Source organism: Schistocerca serialis, chromosome 1, assembly GCF_023864345.2.
Source record: "Schistocerca serialis cubense isolate TAMUIC-IGC-003099 chromosome 1, iqSchSeri2.2, whole genome shotgun sequence".
NCBI classification, from domain to species: domain Eukaryota; kingdom Metazoa; phylum Arthropoda; class Insecta; order Orthoptera; family Acrididae; genus Schistocerca; species Schistocerca serialis.
This window is the reverse complement of record NC_064638.1, coordinates 446,740,490-446,763,705: the sequence shown is the minus strand read 5'-3', so window position 1 is coordinate 446,763,705 and position 23,216 is coordinate 446,740,490. Positions and strand designations below refer to the sequence as shown.

Genomic DNA, 23,216 nt, shown 5'->3' with positions numbered 1-23,216 from the left:
GGTTAGGCGTGCACAACTGCTGGCCAGTTACATGGCACATGTTCGTATTCTCCTGCGTATCCGAATTACCATCTCCTTTCCCCAACCATGGCAGTTCATCCCCCACATCGGTGGCCCAGGTCAGGGCTAATGATTGCGGTTCGCATGGGATTCCTTGTGTCTGAACTGGAGTTCTTCCCCTTACCACCTATATTTGAGGTAGGTTCACGTATAACTCTGTGGTGTACACCTAGGCCACGGCTTCGCCTGGACCGTTCACGTGCCCCTAAGGACTCATTTACCCTGCGACTCTCCGCTGTCACTTCTATCGATTCTCGACATGTACCGGGGCCATGAAGTGGCTTACACTGATGGCTTGATGGCTGAAGGTCATGTTGGCTTTGCCTATGTTCATGGCGGATATAGAGGACACCACTCCTTGCCCGATGGCTGCAGTGTTCCCACTGCAGAGTTGGCAGTTATATTTCGTGCTCTTCAGCACATCCGCTCATGCCCAGGCGAGTCATTACACCTGTGTACTGACTCCTTGAGCAGTGTACAAGCTATCGACCAGTGCTACTTTCGTCGTCCTGTGGTAGCAACCATCCAGGAATCCATCTATGCCCTGGAACGATCGAGTCGTTCAGTAGTGTTTGTCTGGACCCCAGGTCACGTTGGAATCCCAGGCAATGAACTTGCTGACATGCTGGCCAAACAGGCTATGCGGAAAATGCTTCTGGAAATGGGCATATCTGAACCTGACCTCCGTTCTGACTTATGCCACAGGGTTTTTCAGCTTTGGGAGATGGCATGGCATAAAAGTATGAACAACAAAATGCATGTTATTAAGGAGACTACAAATGTGTGGAAGTCTTCCATGCGGGCCTCTCACAGGGAGTCAGTTGTCCTCTGCCGGCTCTGCATTGCCATGCTTGGGCGACCCACAGTTATCTCCTGCACCGTGAAGACCCGCCTCAGTGTAGGTGCAGCACCTGGTTGACAGTGGCCCATCTTCTGGTGCACTGTCCCAATTTGACTTCCCAGTGATGGAATCTTGGGTTACCGGACTCGTTGCCACTAATTATATCTGACAACGCCTCATTGGCTGATTTAGTTTTATGTTTTATTCATGAGGGTGGGTTTTATCATTCGATCTAAGTTTTAGTGCATGTCCTTTGTCCCTCTGTGTCCTCCACGCTAGTGCTTTTAGGCTGGAGGTTTTAATGTGTTGCAGAGTGGCTGGCTTTTCCCTTTTATTCTTGTGGTTGCCCAGCCACGGTCATCTGCTCTCTTGCTTTTATCCCTTCTACCTGTTTCTTGCTTCTCTCTGTGGTATTCTTTTCCTGTTTTGTCCATAGTAGTGTTGGTTGTCCTTCTGCCGTTCTTCTGGTTCTTCCATTCTCCTGTTATTGTGCTGTACCTCTCCTTTCTTTTCTTCTTTCCCTTGTGTAATTGTTTTACCGGGAACAAGGGTCTGATGACCTTGCAGTTTGGTCCCTTCCTCCCCTTTTTAAACCAACCAACTTCTTAAGAAGTCACAAAAGTTGGTTGAGTATGATATCATTGTTGAGTTGCATAACTTCCTTCACTCCAGCAAAGGTGTGGTAACCTACCATGTCATTATAGACGTAAACATTGCTGAATTCAAGAATGGGCACCACAGGGGATAATAGATGTGGAGAAAAGGACACTTAAGAACAAAGGAGAAATTGAGAAGACTGCCACCTTCAATGTGACCTTCATTTCTCCGATGCTACCTGAACACATCATGGCAGGTTTCCTCCGACTCAGATTAAGGCTCTATGTACTTAACCTTATGCACTGCTTTAAATGCCAGTGTTTTGGCCATACACTGCTGAGTTGCAGAGGGTAAGAGATACGGGGGAAATGTGGAAAGGCAGCCCACGGAGCTGGGACTGACTGTCCGTCTCCAGCATTCTGCATTAACTGCTCTGGAAAGCACCCAGTCTGGAGCCGAGACTGCCTTGTTTTTGCAGAGAAATGCAAAATTCAGGAAATCAAAGTGACCAAGCAGATCCCTTATGTGCAAGCCAAAAAGGACTATCAGGCAATGAAACCCTCTGTCTTTTTCCCTTCTTATGCTTCCTAGATGCAGAAACACGTTCCTAAGGTAGATGCTATGATGCAGACGACACCCAGTGTACTATTATCCACCACCAGCACCTGTACTCGCACCTGCATGTGCCAAATCAAAGTTAAAAACCTAACAATCCATGCGGCTACGACAGAAGAGACCTTTAATGATTTTACAGTGTGCAGCCCGAAGGCACTTCAAAAGAAGATTGCTTCTCAATGCCCACTTTCTTCAAAGAAAAGTGCCTGTTGCTGTCCCTTTTCCCCCTTTTCCTTCTTGGGAAAGGGAGTGGAGAAAGGATTGCAGCATTCGGGTCAAAAGCTGACCCTGGTGCCATCAGATGTCATTCTGGCGCAGCCGTCTGACAGTGGGATTTTAATGCCTCATCACCAGACCAAGTCAGCCCCTCCACCCGCCTCACTCTACTAGCTCCGAACCACCCCGGTGCAAGGACAAGGGTAAATAAATGTCATGCTGATGAAATGCTCCCATACTCCAATGTAATATAAATGGATAAGGGACTCACCTGGACTGGAGGAATTGAGACTCCTTCTAGAGGACAGACCCTTTTGCCTCTGTCTTAAAGAGACTCATTTTAAAGAGACTGGCACACTTGTACTTGGAGGCTATCCCCTTTACAGGAAAGACAACCTTACTGGTGACAGGGTAAAAGGTGGGGTTGCGGTGTTCAGTGACACTTTTCACTCTTCACCTATTCCCTTAACAACAACACTACAACCGGTTGCTGTTCGGAAAGAGGCCCATGTTGAAATTATGGTGTGCTCCGTGTACCTACCACTCCGTGAGCCTCTTGATAGTGGGGTCCTCACTCATCTTCTTGACGAACTACCCCATCCGTTTCTCCTTTTACGAGACTTCAATGCACATAATGCACTATTGGGTTCTAACACCACTTCCCCCAAGGGTCTGGTAATCGAGGATCTGCTACGCACAACAGATCTCATACTGCTTAACATGTGTCAAAATACATATTTTAGCACTGCTACGGGTTTATCTACAGCCATATATCTCTCCTTCTGCTCGCCTGCTCCTGTAGACATTGCTCAGTGGGCAGTGGACGATGACCTTCATGGTAGTGACCATTTCCCTATCTGGATCTGTCCACCTTATGCAGCAGATCCCAAAAGAAAGCCACTGAGACTGTTGTTCAGAAAGGCTAACTGGATGCTTTACAGGCAGTTAGCTGTCTTTGAGCAGTGTGACGGTATCCAGGACTGGGCGGATCACATTACGGCTGTGATTCACCATGCCGCCAATGTGTTCATCCCAAAGTCAGCGGAAATGCCTAGGAGGTGCTCTATCCCTTGGTCGTTTAGCAATCAGGTGCAGAGTCAGTCAATGCCCTACTGATTAGCATCTTGCAAACGTTCGAAAGGTGCATGCACAGGTGAGGAGAATAATTTAGGAGAGTAAGCTGAGGTCTTTTTAGGAGTTCTTGAACTCCATCAATTGGTCCACATCTGCAAGTGAAGTGTGGGAAGCCATCAGGAGGATCTCAAGACAGAACTCTTGACTGCCAGTAGCAGCTATACAAATAAAAGGGTCTCTCATGACATCGCCGAGGGACATAGCTCAGACAGTGGCTGAATCATATAAATCCATTACGGCTGATTCTAGCCAGGATCCCACCTTCTGTCACTACTGGGAGACACAAGGGGGAATACAACCAGCCTTTCTCTCCATGGGAGCTGGATTCTGCATTATCAGTAGCTTGTGATACGGCCCCTGGAACTGACCTAATAACTTACAGCATGTTGCATACAGATGATCAAAGCAGGTCCTCCTTCAGCTCTTCAATAAAATTTGCATGACGGGTAACTTTCCCAACTCTTGGAGAGAATCTATTTTAATCGCAATTTTAAAACCAGGGAAGGATTGGACAGACTGCAATAGTTACCATAGTATTAGCCTGACGAGCTGTGTGGGAAAGACGCTGGAGCATATGGTCAATCGGTGCATAGTGAGGGTTCTCGAAGCTAAGTCCCTACTCAGTCACGCCCAGTGTGGGTTCAGGAGGCATCATTCCATACTCAATAACCTGACCCTGCTCGAAGCAGTACTTCAGCAAGATTTCCTTCATAAGCAACACCTTATTGGCATTTTCTTCAATTTGGAAAAGGACTATGATACTACTTGGCATAACATTTTGTCGCATCTCCATAAGTGGGGATTCTATGGATGTGTGCCAACCTTCATACGGTCCTTTCTCTCAGACAGATACTTTAGATATAAGGTTTGGAATGTCCTGTCTGACCATTTTATGCAGGTGAGTGGTGTTCCTCAAGGGAGTATTTTAAGTGTCATGGCTTTCGCCACTTCAATTAACAGTATTATGTCCGTTGTGTGACATCGAGTACTATGTTCTTTGTTTGGGAATGACTTCTTCATCTTCTGTGCCTCCTCCAGCCTCGCCACCGTCACTCAGCAATTGCAACTGATGATCCGGTGATTGGAGGAATGGTCTTGCACCACAGATTTTAAATTCTCTTTGAAGAAAGCAGTTTGTGTTGATTTTAATCATTTCTGCCACCTGTTTAATGTACCCATTTTACAACTGGGTGTCACCACTCTTTCTTTTAAGGGAAAGTTGAAGTATCTGTGTCTTACTTTGGATGGGAAGTTAACATGGTTGCCACACCTTAAAGAACTGAAACTGAGATGTCTCAAGGCCTCTTAAACATCCTTAAATGTGTGAGTCATAGGTCTTGGGGAGCCAACAGGGCATGTCTGCTCGAACTTCATAAGGCCTTTGTGCAACCTCCAGCTTGAATACAGATGCCATATTTATGGGTCAGCAAGGCCTTCATATCTTAAAATGCTGGATGCAATTTACCACGAGGGTATTAGGCTGTCAACAGGGGTCTATCACATGAGCCCTGTTGTTAGTTTGTGTACGGAGACTGGTGAGCCTCCTCTGTCTGTTCGATGTCTTTTTATTTCTCCATTTCTACATCACCAGCATCCAGCTATGTTGTTCATCCGTCACTGGTACGGCTGTTTGCTCATCGGCCACAAGCAACATGGCCCTTTGGGATCTGTGCAACGGAGAGCCTTGAGTTATTACAGGTGGGGGCATTAAGGTCCAAAGCCAGAGGTGGAGAGTAGGGCTACTATCAAGAACCTGATTGCTTTTAGAATTGACTGCTTACAGGAAGCAATGTACCCCAGACTATGTTTTTAAAATGGAGTTTAATGAGATTTTATGTCACCACCCATATTTTAGTACTGTCTACACAGATGGCTCTAAGTAGGGAGATTTTTTTGGTTGTTCTGTCGTGTTATCTGACATTATCCTCAGGATAGGGCTCCCACAACAGTTTTCAGTTTATTACACAGAACTGTTTGCTATCTTGAGAGCAATAGAGCAGATGAGATGACGTCATGACAAAAAATTTATCACCTGCTCAGATTCTGAAAGTGCCCGTCCCCCTATTGGATAAATGTACACAATACATCAGATATTGCAACAGGTGCAAGATGCTCTCCTTCTCTTACAAAGGCAAAACAAGGAAATCTTTCTTTGCTGGGTTCCAGGGCACATAGGGATTCAGGGAAATGAACTCGCTGATGTGGCGGCCAAGGAGGCTTGCTCCCTTCCTCCTCCTCCTCCTCCTCCTCATCCTCCTGCTCGCTGTTCAGTCCCTTTGTGAGCTGTCACTTTATTTGTGACCAGGAAGGCCATATGTTGGTGGGAGTCTCAGTGGCTGGAAGTGAGGAATAATAAACTATGTTCCATAAAGACTTCAGTGTGACCGTGGATTACCTTTTTGTGCTCGTGATGATGTGGAGAAGTGGCCCTTACTCGGCTTAGAGTGGGACATTGCCCATTGACACATGGATTCCTCTTACATCGTGAGGAGCCCCTAGTGTGTCAGAGATGCAGGACATGGCTGTCAGTACAACATATTTAAACTGAGTGTGTTTTATATGATGAGCTGAGGGTTGAATGGGGTCTCCCACAGGATCTTCCCTCTATTTTAAGTAGAACGAGGCAAGTGTTGATCATGTCGTAAGATTTTATGTGGTGTCTGGAATTCTTCCCAAAGTACTGGGTGTGAGATCTTAATGTTTCACAGAGTGGCTGGGTCATGTGTTATTTGTAAGTCGTCATTCAGGCGTGGTTGTCTGTTCCTTTTTTAACCCTTTAACTGCTCTGGACGTGTTAATGCGCACGCATTTGTACCTGTCCCTGTGCGCTCTGAATGTGTTTACGCGCTCCACCAGTCTACGAGTAGACACGTTCAGAGTACCGGGTAGAAGGACTGGTGGCATGTGTAAACACGTTCAGAGCAGTTAAAGGGTTAACAGCTTTTACAGCTCTTTTATGAATGATTTTACTAAGTTATTTCACTGTGTCTCATTGGGATTTTAAAGCGGGCTATTCTGAAGCTCACCTTCTTGGGGTTGCTTTACGATTCTTGTAGTGGGATGAAACATAATTTTCTAGTTTATTGATCTTTTTCCATAGATTTTCCCAAGTTTCTTTGGTATATCATTAATGCAAGAGAGCTCGTGACCTTGCTGTTTAGCACCATCTGTCATAAATCACCACCACCATTCAAATTCCAGATTCTACCTATAATTAACCAAAATTTTGTTACCTGGCACCAAGGGGTGCTTCTATAAATAGCAGGAGAGAAGAACTGAAATGACGCTTGGCCAGTGTTCTTGTTTGAGTATTGTGTGATGTTTACAATTACTGTGATAGATTATGAACATTCTAGAACTATGGAGAAAATGGCAGACAGCTTCTCTTAGTACCTATAGGGATGTGTTACAAAGAATTGCCAGGAAGTTGTATCTGGCGTCAACAAAGTGTATATTATGGATGAATATATTATCAGAATCATTAATTAACTAATTCTAGTGTTTTTTTCACTGATGCCAAAAGTGTAAACAGGTCCACACCTGAAGCGCCACAAGTGATTTTATTTTGGAAGTTCAGTTCAGTGCTAGCAGGCCTTGAGTGAAAGGACATGTTAAGGAATGAATGTGTTCCAGCCTGCTGTGCCTACAGTCTCACATTTCTTTGCCACTTCAGAAATAATTCACAAAAGTTTGAAAATCCGATTTCTGATCACTTTTTGTATCAATAAGCAACACACGTTTCATTGAAGTTTCTCTGTAGCAAATGTTTTGATTATGTATTTTCCTCTCTCTGCTTGAATGCAAATAATTTTTTTGCCTGGACAAATTGGACAAAATTCGTTATTGTATACACCAGGCTGCTATCTTGTGACATGGCCACTACTCTTACAGATGTATGCCGTGAGTAGCCGCAGCCCTGGCTGTATATTAGCATTACTGCAAGAGATCATGCGTAAATAATAGACATTAACACAACTTGCCATGCTTTTTCCGGCCATGTCTCAAGCAGTCTCCACAGCATCGGGTGACGCCATCATTGCTGATGTGTGGTGTCTAGACTGGAATAAACTGTGCTGCAGTTGCAGGCACCACTTTTATACATGAAATCATGTGCCCTTTAAATGCCATGCTAGTATCCAGTATCCATCTGTTGGTGGGTATTTAGGCTGTTGCTCGACCAATCTGCGGCCAATTTATGCTCTGCTGTGCAGGAACATATCAAACGGAGATGACTGCCAACACTGTGAGCACCTGCCATTCAACACTCGCTGGCTTCTATCAGCTACCCTTGAGTGCCACGCTGTGCTGGACCATCATCTCAGCCACCTTCAAGTTCAGTGCTATGTGGGACTTTTATCTCAACTGTCCTTGAGCCCAAGGCATCTTTGGAATATGTTTCTAATTGTCTGCGAGCACCCGGTCTGCCCACTGCTGAGTGTGGCTTTCATCAACCTTATCATTGAGAGCACTTTCTAGGCAATGTCAAGGATGGACTTTTCCATTTGTGTTCAAGTAGTGTGGATATTTGTCCCCAGAAATTGTGTATTAAGTTACATTTTTTAGTTAATGGACAAACAGGTGTTGTTGTTGTTGCGTGTCGCACGTCTGGGCCATAGCTTCAGAAAACCTATCTGTGGAGTTTTCCTTGTGGGTTAAAAATCTTCTGTGCACGAGGGGCAGTTTTTGTTAAGCAGTCATTTCTAAACAAATTAAGTGCATACATTTTTGTATTGTATGAGACTTTTAGCCAAAAAGAGTAAAACATTGTATTTGTAAAAGACTTGCCAGTGTAAGAGTAGTAGTACTTAATGATGAATGTACATTGGAGCTTCTTCGCAGAAGCATAAACCAGCTGTTCTTCTTTTGAAGAGAATGCTTTTGAAGCTGCAAGGTTTTTATTAGTCTTCTGTCACCTTCATATCACAAATTCAACGCTGACACAGCTACAAAAACTTCCAAGTCACTTAATGCAGGGCGGTAACCTGTGTGGGATTATGAACACATTGTTTAGTATAATCCAGTGCAAAGTGGCTTCATAAGGCATCAAAGCTTCACGCACATTTTGTAAAAGAAATGGGAACAGTTATTTTATTGATCACTAAATTAACAAACAATATTTAAATGTATTTATAAAAATCCCAAATTTAAGCTTAATATTTAACTGAAATGACACTAAAATGATAGTAGATGTCTCTGGTAAGCTTAAATTTCATATTTTCTGTGATGTTAACAATTGTGAAATCGGCAGTGTCAATTTTGGAGATCTGGTGTTAGATACATTTGCACAACCATATAAATTAGATATTGCGGACAATATAGCCTAGCCATGTTGCTAGGCAACATTGATGGCTACATTAATTGTAGCACCTGTTTGGCAACATTGTGAGCCACTGTAGCTCACCAGTGTTTTCATCAATACATTTATGTGCTAGAAGTGTTTAGACAGGCCATACTATGGCCATGAAATGGATGATAGTTGGTGGAAGTGAGTATGAATCATGCAGTTGCATTCCACGAGGACAAAAAATTTAACAAGGAAAGGAGAAATCAGGGTTTTGGATGCTTTCTTCTTTAAGTAAGTGAACTGCTTCTGAAATTCACGAATTGATGCTGGATAATGTACATTTTCTGGAATGGTGAAAGACAATTTGAAATATATCGTTTAAATACAGTTTGTTTGGTGTTTGTATATCTGGAATTTATGACTGTTGTATAAATACTGACCCCTGGAATATTCAATCTTTGTCTAAATAACTGCACTCTCATTCCAAGAGATCAATTCTGTTCTGGCTGCACATTGGTGTCAGTAGTAAACGTACTTTCAATTCTAATTATTGTTCTTCGTTGTCAACTCTGCCTTCAGAGTTGGACTTGAGTGCAGTTTCAAAGTGACGTCGTTTGGTGCAGATACCAGGTATCTTCAAGACATCTACATCATCATGGCTCTAATCAAACAATGCAAGAGCTGTCACCTATACGGACAGGAAGTGGAATACAAGCAGTACATCATCCCATGGTCTGTATGTTCAGGAGATCAATGGATGCTAAGCCAGTAGTAAGTTAGTTGCACATCAGGTATCAACCGGTGTTTTTCAGAGATGCTGTTCAGGACCCAACAAAATGATTCATGAAATACAACAGGTGGTATGACAAGATATGCTTGGCAAATATGTACTTTTACTTGGACAGCTCACCCCAACAGTGGTTCGAAAAGAACAAATCGAAGCTCAATAAGTGGGACAAATTTCAGGCTGGATTAAAGAAAACATTAGGTGACAGTCAACAGCAAGTCAGTTTAGCTGAAGAATGGTTGAAGAATAGGGCCCAAAGTCAAGGCAAAATGAATGTTTTGGCCCTTGGCAACTTTGCAAATTCGAATATGACAGAAGCCATCAAAGTCGGACATTTGATGAAAGGAGTTGCAGAAGATGTACCAAGCTCTTCTTGTAGACAATATCGCAACAATAGAGTAATTGATCAGCTGGTGACAGTGCATTGAGTAATATGATAGACCAGAATTATGGGATCTCCAGATGTCCGTCTTTGATATACCATGTAGCAACAGCTGTTACTATATCTTTATGTAGCAGGGATAGCATTTTCATCTGTATTCACAGGTTTTAATTTTATTTGCAATAGATTTCACAGTTAAATTTCACCATCTTCATAGTGATTGCTTTACGATACCAGATAGAGGGTACAGAAAATTGATATCTTCTATGCTGAACCTTCTTTCTTGCTTAAGGTGGCAGTGGCAGTAGCACATACAAAATGGTGGTGTCACACTATAAGAAGGAAGTAAAATTCATCACAGCAGACATAATTTTTTTCACCATCTGTGAGAGAGTGGAGTTTTGCAAGATCTATGTTTGCGAAATCTATGTTGATTTTTATAAAAGTTTTTGTTTTCCAAAAACATCACAAAGCACGAGCATGAAACATGTTCCATAAGTTTACAACAGATTGACATCATTGATATATGTCTGCAATTATGTGTGTCTGTCCTGTGATCCTTTTTGAAAACCAGAATGGCCTGCGTATTTTTCCTTATTTGCATAATCTCTGTAGAACCTCATAGAAATCTCATCCAGTCCACTTGCCTTTCCACCGTTGAGCAGTTTTAGTTGATTTTATATTCTGTGATTGTTTACTTCAGTATATGTGATTTCGGAATTTGTGCGACAATTGAATTTTGGAACTGTATCACAATCTTCCACAGCGAAATGATTTTGGAAGATTGCTGTATTTCAGTCATCTGTTGTCATCTGTTTTGGCAAATGTGTGGTAACTGAATGAATAGTGACTGACTTAACATAAGACAAAATCTTCTTGGGAGTTTGACAGATCATTTGGCAAAATTTTTAATTTCGGATTTGTTGAATGCTCCTCGCATTACTCTTCTTATGCACAGTTATGCTTCATTCACATTACTTACGGTATGCTGTGACTTTGATTAAATTGGGGGATGAAGCAATCTTTGCTCTCTTAGCAACTCTTTAATATGGCTATTGAACCACGGTGAGTCTTTTCCATTTCTCACAACCTTGCAAGGTACATATTTGCCTAAAGCATATTGTTCAATATTTCTGAGTTTTATCCATTAGTGCTCAATATCTCTGTCCTCAGGGATGAATATTTGATTTTGTGTACTTGGATATTATATTGATGCTGTCACAGACATACAACGTATTTCTTGATGTTGACTGTTATGAGAAGTTTCCCTCCCTTAGTTATTAGGAGGTCTAAGACATTGCCTTCACACATCTGTTCTCTTGCTAGCTGCTCAAAGTGTGGTAATTTTCAGACAAAACTTTCAGAACAGCCTCATACAGATCTACTTCTCCACTGTCAGTTTTAATTGCATGATTCTCCCTTTCTATATCTTGCTAGTTGATGCCTCCACTCATTACAGTAGCATGATAACATTCTCGTGACAGTCTCAAGTTGTGTCTGAAGCATTCTGCCACTATTACTCATGACACAGACGGCCAGTAAATGCATCCAGTTAACATATTTGCCCCACTTTTAATTCTTAATTTCATCCAAATTATTTCACATTTGGAATCTGTAGTAACCTCAGTAGATGCTATAGATTTCGTTAAGGAAATAAATACACTACCACGACTGGTGCCTAATCTATACTTGTGATGTATATTCCTACCCAAATTTACGATTTTGCTGTTGTTCACTTCTATTTTCAGAAGATAGACTAATTCTGGGACCTTTCCATGGATGTTCCTGCAGTTTGCTAATAACACATTAACATTTTCTCTTTTCAATCTGCAAGGCTATAATTCCTTTTCTGTGAGTAATGTGACTGATCTGTCTTTTGACTTCTACATGTTCGTTAGGCTGTTCCCATATTTTGCAAAAAAAGTTGTCTGCATTATAATTTGTAGTGCCATAACTCCTTTGGGTCAGGAATAATGGATTGTCGAACTTCATCCAAATTACAGAGTAAGCTGAAGCTTCGCAGAAATTCATGCAAGTTATTAGGTACATTTGGTGCACATTTCAACAGAATTGAAGATAATTGAGCTGGAACCCCTAGATCACTTGGTGTGCAATGGCCCATTACATTAATTTTTGCTCATAGGTTTGTACTATTTTAGTATAATTTTTTGTTACTGCAGTGGATTAGTCTACAGACCGGTCCAGGATATATCAAATTAAAAGAAGCTGTGGTAATGTTAGGAATGTGACTCAGGGAAGGTGCCATATACAGTGCATAAATGTTGTTTGAGTACCTGCGGATCTAAAACGGGGAAAAAACAATGAAATATGTAGCTGCTCTCAAACTGTTATTGCTATTGTATGCCCATGTCTCATTTTCTCTGATATAAAATAGCACTTTGCATTAAGGTGATTTCTGAAAACAGTACTGTTAAGATTGCGACACTTTGCTGTTGCTCTTTTTTTTAATGCAACTACACAGATTCATAACACAAGTGCAGTCAGTTTATACAACATAGATTGCAGGACATGTTTTGAAAATAGCATGAAAGTTTGCCCCTGCAAAAGTTTAAATAGCCATCAGTTAAGCAGATTTAAGTACTACTTAAGGATGGATGCTTTCTTCATAAAATTCTTTCAGTCATATGGATCGGCTCCTTAAACATAAGCTCCCTCTGATGATAAAAAATGGCTCTAAGGAAATTTCTTTAATCTGTTCCCTTAAAATGTGAGGTCTGCCCATCTTCTTCTGGAAATATGAAAGCTTAAATCAGATTTATTGTACTTACTAAGAAACTTTATTTTTGTTGAACATTTTCTCCTTGTGGTTTACATGGCCAAACAAAATTCATTTAATCCCCTTATGTTTTATCAACAGCACCCTTTTCATGAGATATTTCAAAAAAGTTCAAATAAATTGGAAACCCGAAGCCCATTACATGATATTTAAACTGGAGAAACATAAATCTGTTTCTGAATTGTAATGTTCCTGCATTTGACTGAGTGTGCACTTTTGATTGTTAGATTTTTGTTCTGTAATATCACATAATGTGCTTCTATGAAATACGGTGATGGCATATTTACCATGCTTCAGTGAATAAGATACTACACCCTTTAAGACTGAAGACAGACCTATTTTCTCATATGGAGGACCGTATGCCACTGAATTGCATGTTGTCTGTTGCTCAGTGAGCTCACATTTCATTTCCTTGATTTTTTGATAATGCAGTTCTTTACAAAATCAATATGCAACACCAGCTCCTCATGTTTCAGATCAATGTAAACGGTATTGTAATTCTTGATGTTGTGTTCACGGTGTGTATGTATGAATGAGAACACTTTTCATAAGACTTTTTCGTTGGACCTACAAAATTAAGTGGTTCTAACACTTCAGTTTCCTTCACATGATTAGATTGTGTAGACACTCATCGAAAGAACTGAACAGATCACTCGTGAGAGGCAGATATGTCACCACAGCGCTTGCCAATCCTGTGAGCACTTCACCTATTACACAATTTTCGTAGATGATACTGTGTGTTGAACAAGCACTGTCAATAATAATGACATTACTTAAGACACAGAACATTCTGATAATTGATTCCTGAAGAAATTGTGTCTAATAAAGAACTAGTGAAGGGTTTCCTACTACTTTTTAAGGGAACTGGCACAGGGAGAGAATCTGCACAATAAACTCAGTTTCGGTGTGGGCAATAGCTGGCTAAGACTGTTGATGTTTTATCTCCCTGCACAAATTAATAAATAAATAAATAACTAAATAAATGATGTTGCATAGTTCCTTAGTCATAGTTGGAAGCGCACAGGCAGTTTAGGGTAACAGTAACTCTGTATTTTCATTATGGAAGCAGAGGCATACATTATGGCCTTTACGTGTTCTGGACAAGATCTGATCTGCTTTGATTCATAAAACATCGTATGACTTTCCCATTTAAAAAAAATTTATATACATCATTCACATGAAGGTATAAAAGTTATTTTTATTTATGTATTCAGCTGTCTACACTGTCTTTGTAGACTTGCAGGTGTTTTTGACAGAGCGAAGTTGGTTTATATAGTCTGTAAAGCAACTGTCACACATTCAGTATTATTAACATAATGATATTGTGTCAATATATTATGTGAAAGAGAATGGCACAATATCACTGTGCAATATTTATGTCTGACATGCATCAGTTAGAACTCTGCCTACAAAAAGAACGTGTCTGCAATGGATGATATGGAATTTGTATGGATTGTGACATAGTTGCTTGCCCTTCAAAACACAAGGAGAAGTTGTGCAATATGGAAGCAAGTCTGAGAACCATTTTTTGAGTATTTCAGTGGATCAGGGACTCTTACTTCACAGCATAGTTTGGTAAGCCACAACTACTACTAATTACAATTAAACAAGTGAACTGCAAAATTTATCATGTACATGTTTTCCACGTATTTCTCTTCTGTAACTACTGCTACAAAAAAGATAAAACAATAATGATGATGGAAATCTACATGATCTTAATATGAACTTTGACAAATGTTGCACGAAAAATAAACGTGTATATTCACTAGACAGCCGACAAGATTTTGTTTGTCAGTTATGAGAACAGCTGCAAGAAAAATAAATGTTTCACTGTACTGTCATGACGCCATGTTTTCAATTTCCGGTGCTGTTGAGAACAATGAGGCACCTGGGATTTTCTGATCAAACAAAGAACTTCATTTCTTTAAAGTAACACATAGTGCTTTCATTTACATCTTCCAGCTCACATGCTGATTGTTATTATTTACTTTTTCTTTGCTTTGCAGAAATTCATTTGGAATTGAATTTCTCTTGGTCTCACCAGGAACTGATATGTATTGAACAATACCTCTCTCACATGGTACAATATAGTGCATATTATATTGAATGAGTGTCAGTTCTCTGTATCATCGTCTTCAATATTGTGGAGATAGAAAATACCTCTTCAGTTGTAAAGCTTTTTTATTTTCCAATGCTTAGACCACAACTGGTTACGGGCTATTATGTGCCCATCATCAGATGTGATACTCAAAATAACAAGAAATCGAAGCTAATAATAATTTTTATTTGCACTAGTACACATGAGGGAACAAAAAAGAAATGCCATATAACATTTTTAGCCAAAAGCGGTGGGGTTAGGTGCTGTGAAACATAAATCAATGGTAAAGTGATACCAGGCAGTACAGCAGACAACTGTTTAGGTAAAGAAGTATGGAAGGAGCATCAGGACACTGAAGTTTTGTTTTGCAGCCCCAGGTGCCACGATGGAGGGAATAGGATGCAGTGTGCCACCAGTGAGTGCAGAGCGTGGAGCAGTTTACTCAGAGGAGGAAGTAAACTGATAAACCAGATTGGTGAAAGTACTGCCATCTGTTGATGGGACGAATAACATGAGACCAACTAACTTGGCAATTCACAATTTGACTTAGTGATTTTACATGAAAAATGAGAAAATATTAAAGAGAAAGTTGCATGAAAAGCATTAAGACTACGTTATGGATGGTAAGGAGTCTGAACAGAACTGTCATAAAACTCCTAACTGGAAACCAGCAACTTAAAGCTTACACACAAACCGTAAAACACAATGAATCTTTTTCTTCTTCACGAGTGGCATGCAGATTTTAGTTTAGTGTTGAAACATATGGTGACGTGGAATATCATGCCATAGTCATGAACTAAAAGAACATAAAAGTGTCACTCCTATTAACGAAAACATCTTGCTGCTAAGCAAAAAGAGTCCCACTGTCGAAAACCTGTATATTATTTAATAGCTAACAGTAATGGGAATAAAGGGACACATTGAAACTAGGAGAAATACAGCAAGGTAATAACACTGCTAACTAAAAGCCAGTGGCTCAACAAGGCTTGCATAAGATAAAGATGTGAGAGTTAAATAAACTTTACATTATGGATGACAGGCAAATTTTAATTTTTTAGGATGCAGATGATGCACAATAATGTGCCATAGTCACAGACTAAAAAGTAAAAATATTAAAACTTCTATTAAAAAAGAACATTTTACAGCTATGCAGGATAGAAACTGGCTGGACCTTGAAGTCTTCACTATGGGAAATAGGCAAATGTGTTTCACTATTTCCCATAGTGAAGACTAGAAGTTTGCATATTTTCAATTTTTTAGTCTATGACTATGGTGTGTTATTGTGCATAATTATCTGTGTCATTAAATTTAAATTTGCCTGTTATTCACGATGCAGAATTTAATTGTTTCATGTCTTATCTTACGTAAGCCTAGTTGAGTTGCCAACTTTTACTTAAGTTTTGTTACCTTGCTGTATTGCTCCTACTTTCAATGTTTTCCTTTATTGATGTTACTGCTAACTATTAAAAGTTAGAGGAGTTTTTCAAAGTGAGGACTTAAAGATTGAGCTACCGCCCATTTTGCTTAGCAGCAAGTTGTTTTTTAATAGGAGTGACACATGTATATGTTCTTTTAGCTCGTGAGTGTGGCCCATTATTCCACGTTACCATAGGTGTCCCAACTAAATTAAAATTTGTGTGCCACTCATGAAAAAGAAAAAAATGTATTGTGTTTTATGGCTTATGCACAAATGAAAAAGAAGAAAAAGTGTTTTACGGGTTATGCGTAAGCTTTGCACAGGCTTCCATTTAGGAGTTTTACTTCAGTTCTATTCCACCCCTGTTTCAGTATATTCTTTTACCACTCATAATGTGCACTTAATGCTTTTCGTGAATTTTTTTTTGTAATTTTTTTTCCCTTTTGCATGTAAATCACTAATTTAAATTTGAGTGATTGGGCTAATTGGTCTGGCATTATTCTTCCTATCAACTGTTGGCAATAGTTTTGCCAATCTAGTTTACCAGTTTACTTCCTCCTTCATGTAAGCTACTCTGTGCCCTGCGCTTGCTGGTAGAACACCACGTTCTATTCTCTCTGTCATGGCGCTTGTGTTCGCAACGCAAATTGTAAGCATTATGGTGTTCATTCCATATTTCTTTACCCAGGCTGTTATCCATTGTATTGTCTGATGTCACTTCGGTATTAACTTATGTTTTCTGAAAATGTTACATGTTTCTTCTTTTTTGCTTTTCTCATGTGTACTAGTGCATATAAAAATTATTATTAGCTCCAGTCTCTTGTTTATTTGCAGCATCACCTGATGATGAGCATGTAATAGCCTAAAATTGGTCGTGGTCTAAGGATGGGGGAGGGGGGAACAAACTTTTCAACTTGTGCAGTATTTTTAATCTCTACTATAATACTGAATTGCGGATGTTCCTCCGGCAGGATTGCTTTCTCAGTATAATGTGCAAACTATCAATACTGATCTCAGCTCAGTATTTGCGGTACATATTGTGCAATAAATATTGAGTGTGTGAGCCTGTATCGTGGGCAACTACAGAAATTTATCGAGTGGGTAAGGTTCTAAGCTTACTGTTGTTACATAACAGATTTGGTGAATGTGTGTTTCTAGCCTAAGTATTGAGACTGACTGGGTGTATACAGAACTTCTCATTTCTAATGATTATGTTATTAACCAGTGAAAATAATCAGTTTTTGAAAATGTGAGTGGATAGATAACTAATTCGCCAGTTGGTGGCAAGAGAAAACACATTATCAAAGTAGTGAAAATTTGCAAGCTTTTGGAGTGACTGACTCCTCCTCCTCCTCCTCCTCCTCCTCCTCCTCCTGCTCCTCGTCCTGGCAGAAGGGTTGAAGGGGGAGGAAGAGGGATGAAGGAAGAGGAGGTTTAGAAAATGGGGAGAGTTACGGAAAAGTTGCTCAGAACGCTGGGTTTAGGAAAGACTTACCAGGCAGGATAAGGAAAGACTTGCTTAAGCTATTTATTATGTCCAAACTTACCATCTGAGAAAGTCAGGAAGAAAGGCCGAAGCACAAGCCGAACCCTTCTAAATTTTTTGAGATGTGACTAAGACTAGTTTAACAAAGCCATAAGACTTGGCTATTTGAAACAACATGGCTGTTCTTGCCAACTCCAAATACAAAACAATTCAATCAAGGGTGTAATAGGGCATGTTGTATTTGTTCTTAAAAATTTTATTTTTCTTGTGTATTTTCTCCGTTGCATCAAGCTCAAGTTTCAGCTAAAAAAAATTATTAACAGTGGATGGTTGCTCATGAAACTGTCAAAAACACAGTTGCACAAGAATGATAACCCAGAGAGAATGTTAACTGTGGGGTGATAGATTTGTTTTACTACGGCAAAAAAGCCTTTCCCACTTGTTCAGTATTTTAAAGTTTATTAGTAACAATGTTAAAAAATGTTTGTTTTGTTGTTTTCATTTTTTAATAGTGAATATTTATTTTCTTTAGGAGACTACAGAACCTTAGTTGGACATAGCATTCCGTACAGAGAACTGGGTTATTCATCTTTGGAACATTTTCTAAAGACTGTTGAAGATATGCGAATTTTCACTGGTTCAAATGGTGAATTGATGTTTGATACCATCCCTAAAGAAAACACTGCTCATTTGGCTGCTTTGGTAGCTAAGCAGAAGTCTGCACCCAAAAAACTGAAATTTCCATTGAAGAATGTAAGTACTGTTGGTTTGCTATGGCATATTGATAATTTTTTTTCCAAATTATGGGAGTAAAACTTCCCCAATCCTTTACAAATCACAGCAGTGGTGCTACATGTGATTATTTTAAAAAGTTCAAGAACAGATGTTAAAGGTCAACAGGTACAAGAGGAAATTTCATAATTTCTTCTTCTTTGCTTGCTTTAGGAGGAAGATATGAGTGCAGTTAGGACTGTATTGGTTGAAAGAAATCCACAGAATTTTGTACTGGGATGGAAGCAGCTTATCAACATGGTGGTGTATTTACTGATGCTTTTGGGCTAGACTTTACATTATTATTTGGGAAATATATCCTTATTTTTATGTATGTATGATGATTAGTCTGAATGTTGGGCACATTACATACAAGCTATTCAGACAAAAAAAAACCTAATGCGACAAACACAGTAGCATGAGTATGCTTAGTGTACATAATGTCATGTAATACTTTCATATTCCATCCCTTTATAGATTGCAGTTTCATTTATATGATAGTTATTAAATACACACATCAGAAAAGTTTTGCATCACCCCAGTACTTAGAAGTCCTGAAGACAGGCGTTGACTGTGGATATTGTATCACAGATACAGTCCCTTTGACTGTTCAGAGACATTACTAAACCTGCCCAAAGATATAAACATCCATACATGAGCAGTGCCTTTTAGATGGAGGGGGGTCCGACAGCCGATCAGTTCCAGCCATTCCACCAGGACGGAGGTACATGGCTCATGTTGTCTGTAGTTCAACAATGCCTAGATGGTCAATACCGCTGTTTGATCATGTCCACATTGTTACTTTCTGCCAGGAAGGGCTCTCAACAAGGGAAGTGTCCAGGTGTCTCGGAGTGAACCAAAGCGATGTTGTTCGGACATGGAGGAGATACAGAGAGACAGGAACTGTCGATGACATGCCTTGCTCAGGCTGCCCAAGGGGCACTACTGCAGTAGATGACTGCTATCTACAGATTATGGCTTGGAGGAACCTTGACAACAACACAACCATGTTGAATAATGCTTTTCGTGTAGCCACAGGGCGTCGTGTTACAACTCAAACTGTGCCGAATAGGATGCAAGACGCGCAACTTCACTCCCGATGTCTGTGGCGAGGTCCATCTTTGCAACCACGACACCATGCAGCGCAGTACTATTGGGCACAACAACATGCCAAATGGAACGCTCAGGATTGGCATCACATTCTCTTCACCAATGAGTTTCGCATATGCCTTCAACCAGACAATCGTTGGAGAGGTGTTTGGTTACAGCCTGATCAGGCTGAACGCCTTAGACACACTGTCCAGCGAGTGCAGCAAGATGGAAGTTCCCTGATATTTTGGGGTGGCATTATGTGGGGCCGACGGATGCTGCTGGTGGTCATGGATGGTGCCGTAATGGCTGTACAATACATGAATGCCATCCTCTGACTGACAGTGCAACCACATTGGCAGCATATTGGCAAGGCATTCGTCTCCATGAACGACAGTTCGTGCTCCCATCGTGCACATCTTGTGAATGACTTCCTTCAGGATAATGACATCGCTCAACTAGAATGGCCAGCATGTTCTCCAGACGTGAACCTTATTGAACATGCCTGGGATATGCCACAACGAATACAGGCATGCATCAATGCAAGATGTGCTACTGGGTATTAGAGGTATTGATGTGTACAGCAATCTAGACCACCACCTCTGAAGGTCTCGCTGTGTGGTGGTACAACATGCAATGTGTGGTTTTCATGAGCAATAAAAAGGCCGGAAATATTGTTTATGTTGATCTATATTCCAATTTTTTGTTACAGGTTCCCGGAACTCTCGGAACTGAGGTGATGCAAAACTTTTTTTGATGTCTGTACCTTTTGGATGTATTTATGAACATTTTACAGTACACCTCATTTGAAGTAGTCAGTCTTCGTGAAATTGAAAATGCAATCTTTGAGGAACGTATCTATATAATGTGGGAAATAAGTCTTACCGTAACTATGGCTCTAATATACTTAAGAACTGAGTTTAGATAGAACAGAGGAAAGGGGGTTCATCAGGAAAGTTATGGACTTGTCATCAAAGTGTAAGGTATATTGTGCATTTTCATTTGCTTGTATCTCTTTCAGTTAATTGAGGGGAGTTTGGGTTTCCACATGACAAATGTGAGCAGTTGTAATTAACCCACACCTGTTGCCACTGTTGTGCCACTTTTGTTAATATTTTGATAGTTGTTATGTAGACACTTGGATCCACTTGTAGATATTATCATCATTATGAAGCTTACATTCACACCACACTAACAGTTAGTGTTTATTTGTGTTAATGTGTATTTATTGTTTGTTCACAATGTTCTGGGAGGGGTGGGAGAGGGATGGTTTTGGGGATGATGATGATGATGATGATGATGATGATGCATACTTCATGCATTGATCTTTTGATAGACACAAAAATTTCAACTTACTTTTGCCTGCGTCCTTTTTTGAACAGAGTGTGCAGCAATGTGCTTACTGCTTTGGCAGAACAGCACACACACACACACACACACACACACACACACACACAGAGAGAGAGAGAGAGAGAGAGAGAGAGAGTATTGTTAGATCACCATTGTTGGCAGTGGTCGAACACAGAACACTCTTGGCCTGAATTGACTGACTTCTACAGGCTCCCGCTGATACGTAACTAGGGACCCCTCATTCTGGGCGTTGTGAACATACTATACTTTATTACCCATATCAAACCAAATATTTATTGTTAATGGTAGAATTGTATTTTGAGTTGTCTGTCTTTATAGGCTGCGCCAAGCAGATCACGAAATTTTCCGCCAGGAAACAAGTGGAATTCCAAAAAACCTGAATCGAAGCCTTCCTCTAGAAGACAGCCAATTACTGTCACACTCAGTGGAAAAGGAGCTCAGTCAAATAATCAGTCAAACTCAGTGGTAATCAAATATTGTTGAACAGTTAAATAAGATTTTATAACATTAGCTATGTCTCTTTTATATTTACTTTGTTTATGTGCTTTGAAATAGCATTTCCTTTAGTTGAATGTGACACAGCAATAAAAAATTGTGATGGTATTAAAAATACTGACTTTCAAGGCAGCAACACATTCTCACAGAAATATGAAGGTTGCCAAATTGTTTGGATTTTGGAATACTGATTCTTACTTTAAGAATAGGCATTAAAGTTACCCTGACTCTACATCTAGGAAAAACTGCAGGATACGGCAATTTTGAAAGCAGTGAGTCACAAGTAAGATAAAAATTGAAGTTTAAGAAGGTGAAAATGGCAGAGAAGAAGATAGAAAGGGTAGTTTTAAGTTTCCTGCTGTCATTCGGATGGGTCAACAGTGTAATCGGGTAAGAGTAGGGATGAGATTAACTGTGACGATGTTAAAAGAACTTTCCTAGTAATGAATGAATGTCATGTGGCTAGGGCTTCCCGTCTGGTATATTTATGCAAAGCAATAAGAGGGAAGCACTTTAATAACAACCTAATCCATAGAAACTGTTGGAACCCCACTTCTCTCTGAGTGGACTGCAGTGACATGATAGAGAAGGGAAAGATAAATGTAGATGACATGTATACAACAGGAATGAAGCAACAAATAATGATTAGATAAATTAGATAAATGTAAAAAAAAAAAAAAAAACCTCAGAAGAGATGAAATATTGATATGTAACAGATTTGAATCGGTTAGAATTGGAAGAGCAGTGACCATGAGCAAGGCATGAAAACATAGATTTTATAGTTTGTCCAACATTAAGGATAGGTGTGATTGAAATCAATGGGTTATTTTTATAAGAGCCCATATCTTGCAGAGATTATGATTTTGTGAGGCTGCTTTTGGAAATGTGGAAAGAAGAGTGAATAGAATTCATCTCATTTCTGGGCATTGTGAAAGTACATGGTAGTTTGGGTGTAGGTGATTGATGCATTCCATTTCAGGATACATGGAAATACACTGACACAAGAAAAATGAAAGTTGGTAGGTGTGTTTCTACATCTGAAAGATTATGACTATTCAGATTTTGCAATAGTGACATAATAGAATTTCAAGTAACGACTCTAGTACGGTGCAAATCAGGTTTGCTGTAAATATAGGCTGTAATGATTGTGAGCATTAGTTACCTGTGAGTTTGGATGTGGTGAATTCATGTTAGTCAAGAATACCTTGGACGCAACAAAGACACCATAAAACTTCCTGGCAGATTAAAACTGTGTGCCCGACCGAGACTCGAACTCGGGACCTTTGCCTTTCGCGGGCAAGTGCTCTACCAACTGAGCTACCGAAGCACGACTCACGCCCGGTACTCACAGCTTTACTTCTGCCAGTACCTCGTCTCCTACCTTCCAAACTTTACAGAAGCTCTCCTGCGAACCTTGCAGAACTAGCACTCCTGAGAGAAAGGATATTGGGGAGACATGGCTTAGCCACAGCCTGGGGGATGTTTCCAGAATGAGATTTTCACTCTGCAGCGGAGTGTGCGCTGATATGAAACTTCCTGGCAGATTAAAACTGTGTGCCCGACCGAGACTAGAACTCGGGACCTTTGCCTTTCGCGGGCAAGTGCTCTACCAACTGAGCTACCGAAGCACGACTCACGCCCGGTACTCACAGCTTTACTTCTGCCAGTACCTCGTCTCCTACCTTCCAAACTTTACAGAAGCTCTCCTGCGAACCTTGCAGAACTAGCACTCCTGAAAGAAAGGATATTGCGGAGACATGGCTTAGCCACAGCCTG

The 23,216-nt window shown here is 40.3% G+C and overlaps 1 protein-coding gene across 2 annotated transcripts in view; it reads left to right on the top strand.

Annotated features, from left to right (window-relative positions):
* LOC126472802 (tudor domain-containing protein 7-like) overlaps nt 1–23,216 on the top strand; it is a 182,102-nt gene that overhangs the window by 14,435 nt on the left and 144,451 nt on the right. For both annotated transcript variants that reach the window (XM_050099961.1, XM_050099960.1), the window contains exons 3-4: nt 18,247–18,467; nt 21,264–21,410. In XM_050099961.1, coding sequence (XP_049955918.1) covers nt 18,247–18,467; nt 21,264–21,410 — 368 coding nt within the window. The remainder of the gene's footprint in view (nt 1–18,246; nt 18,468–21,263; nt 21,411–23,216) is intronic.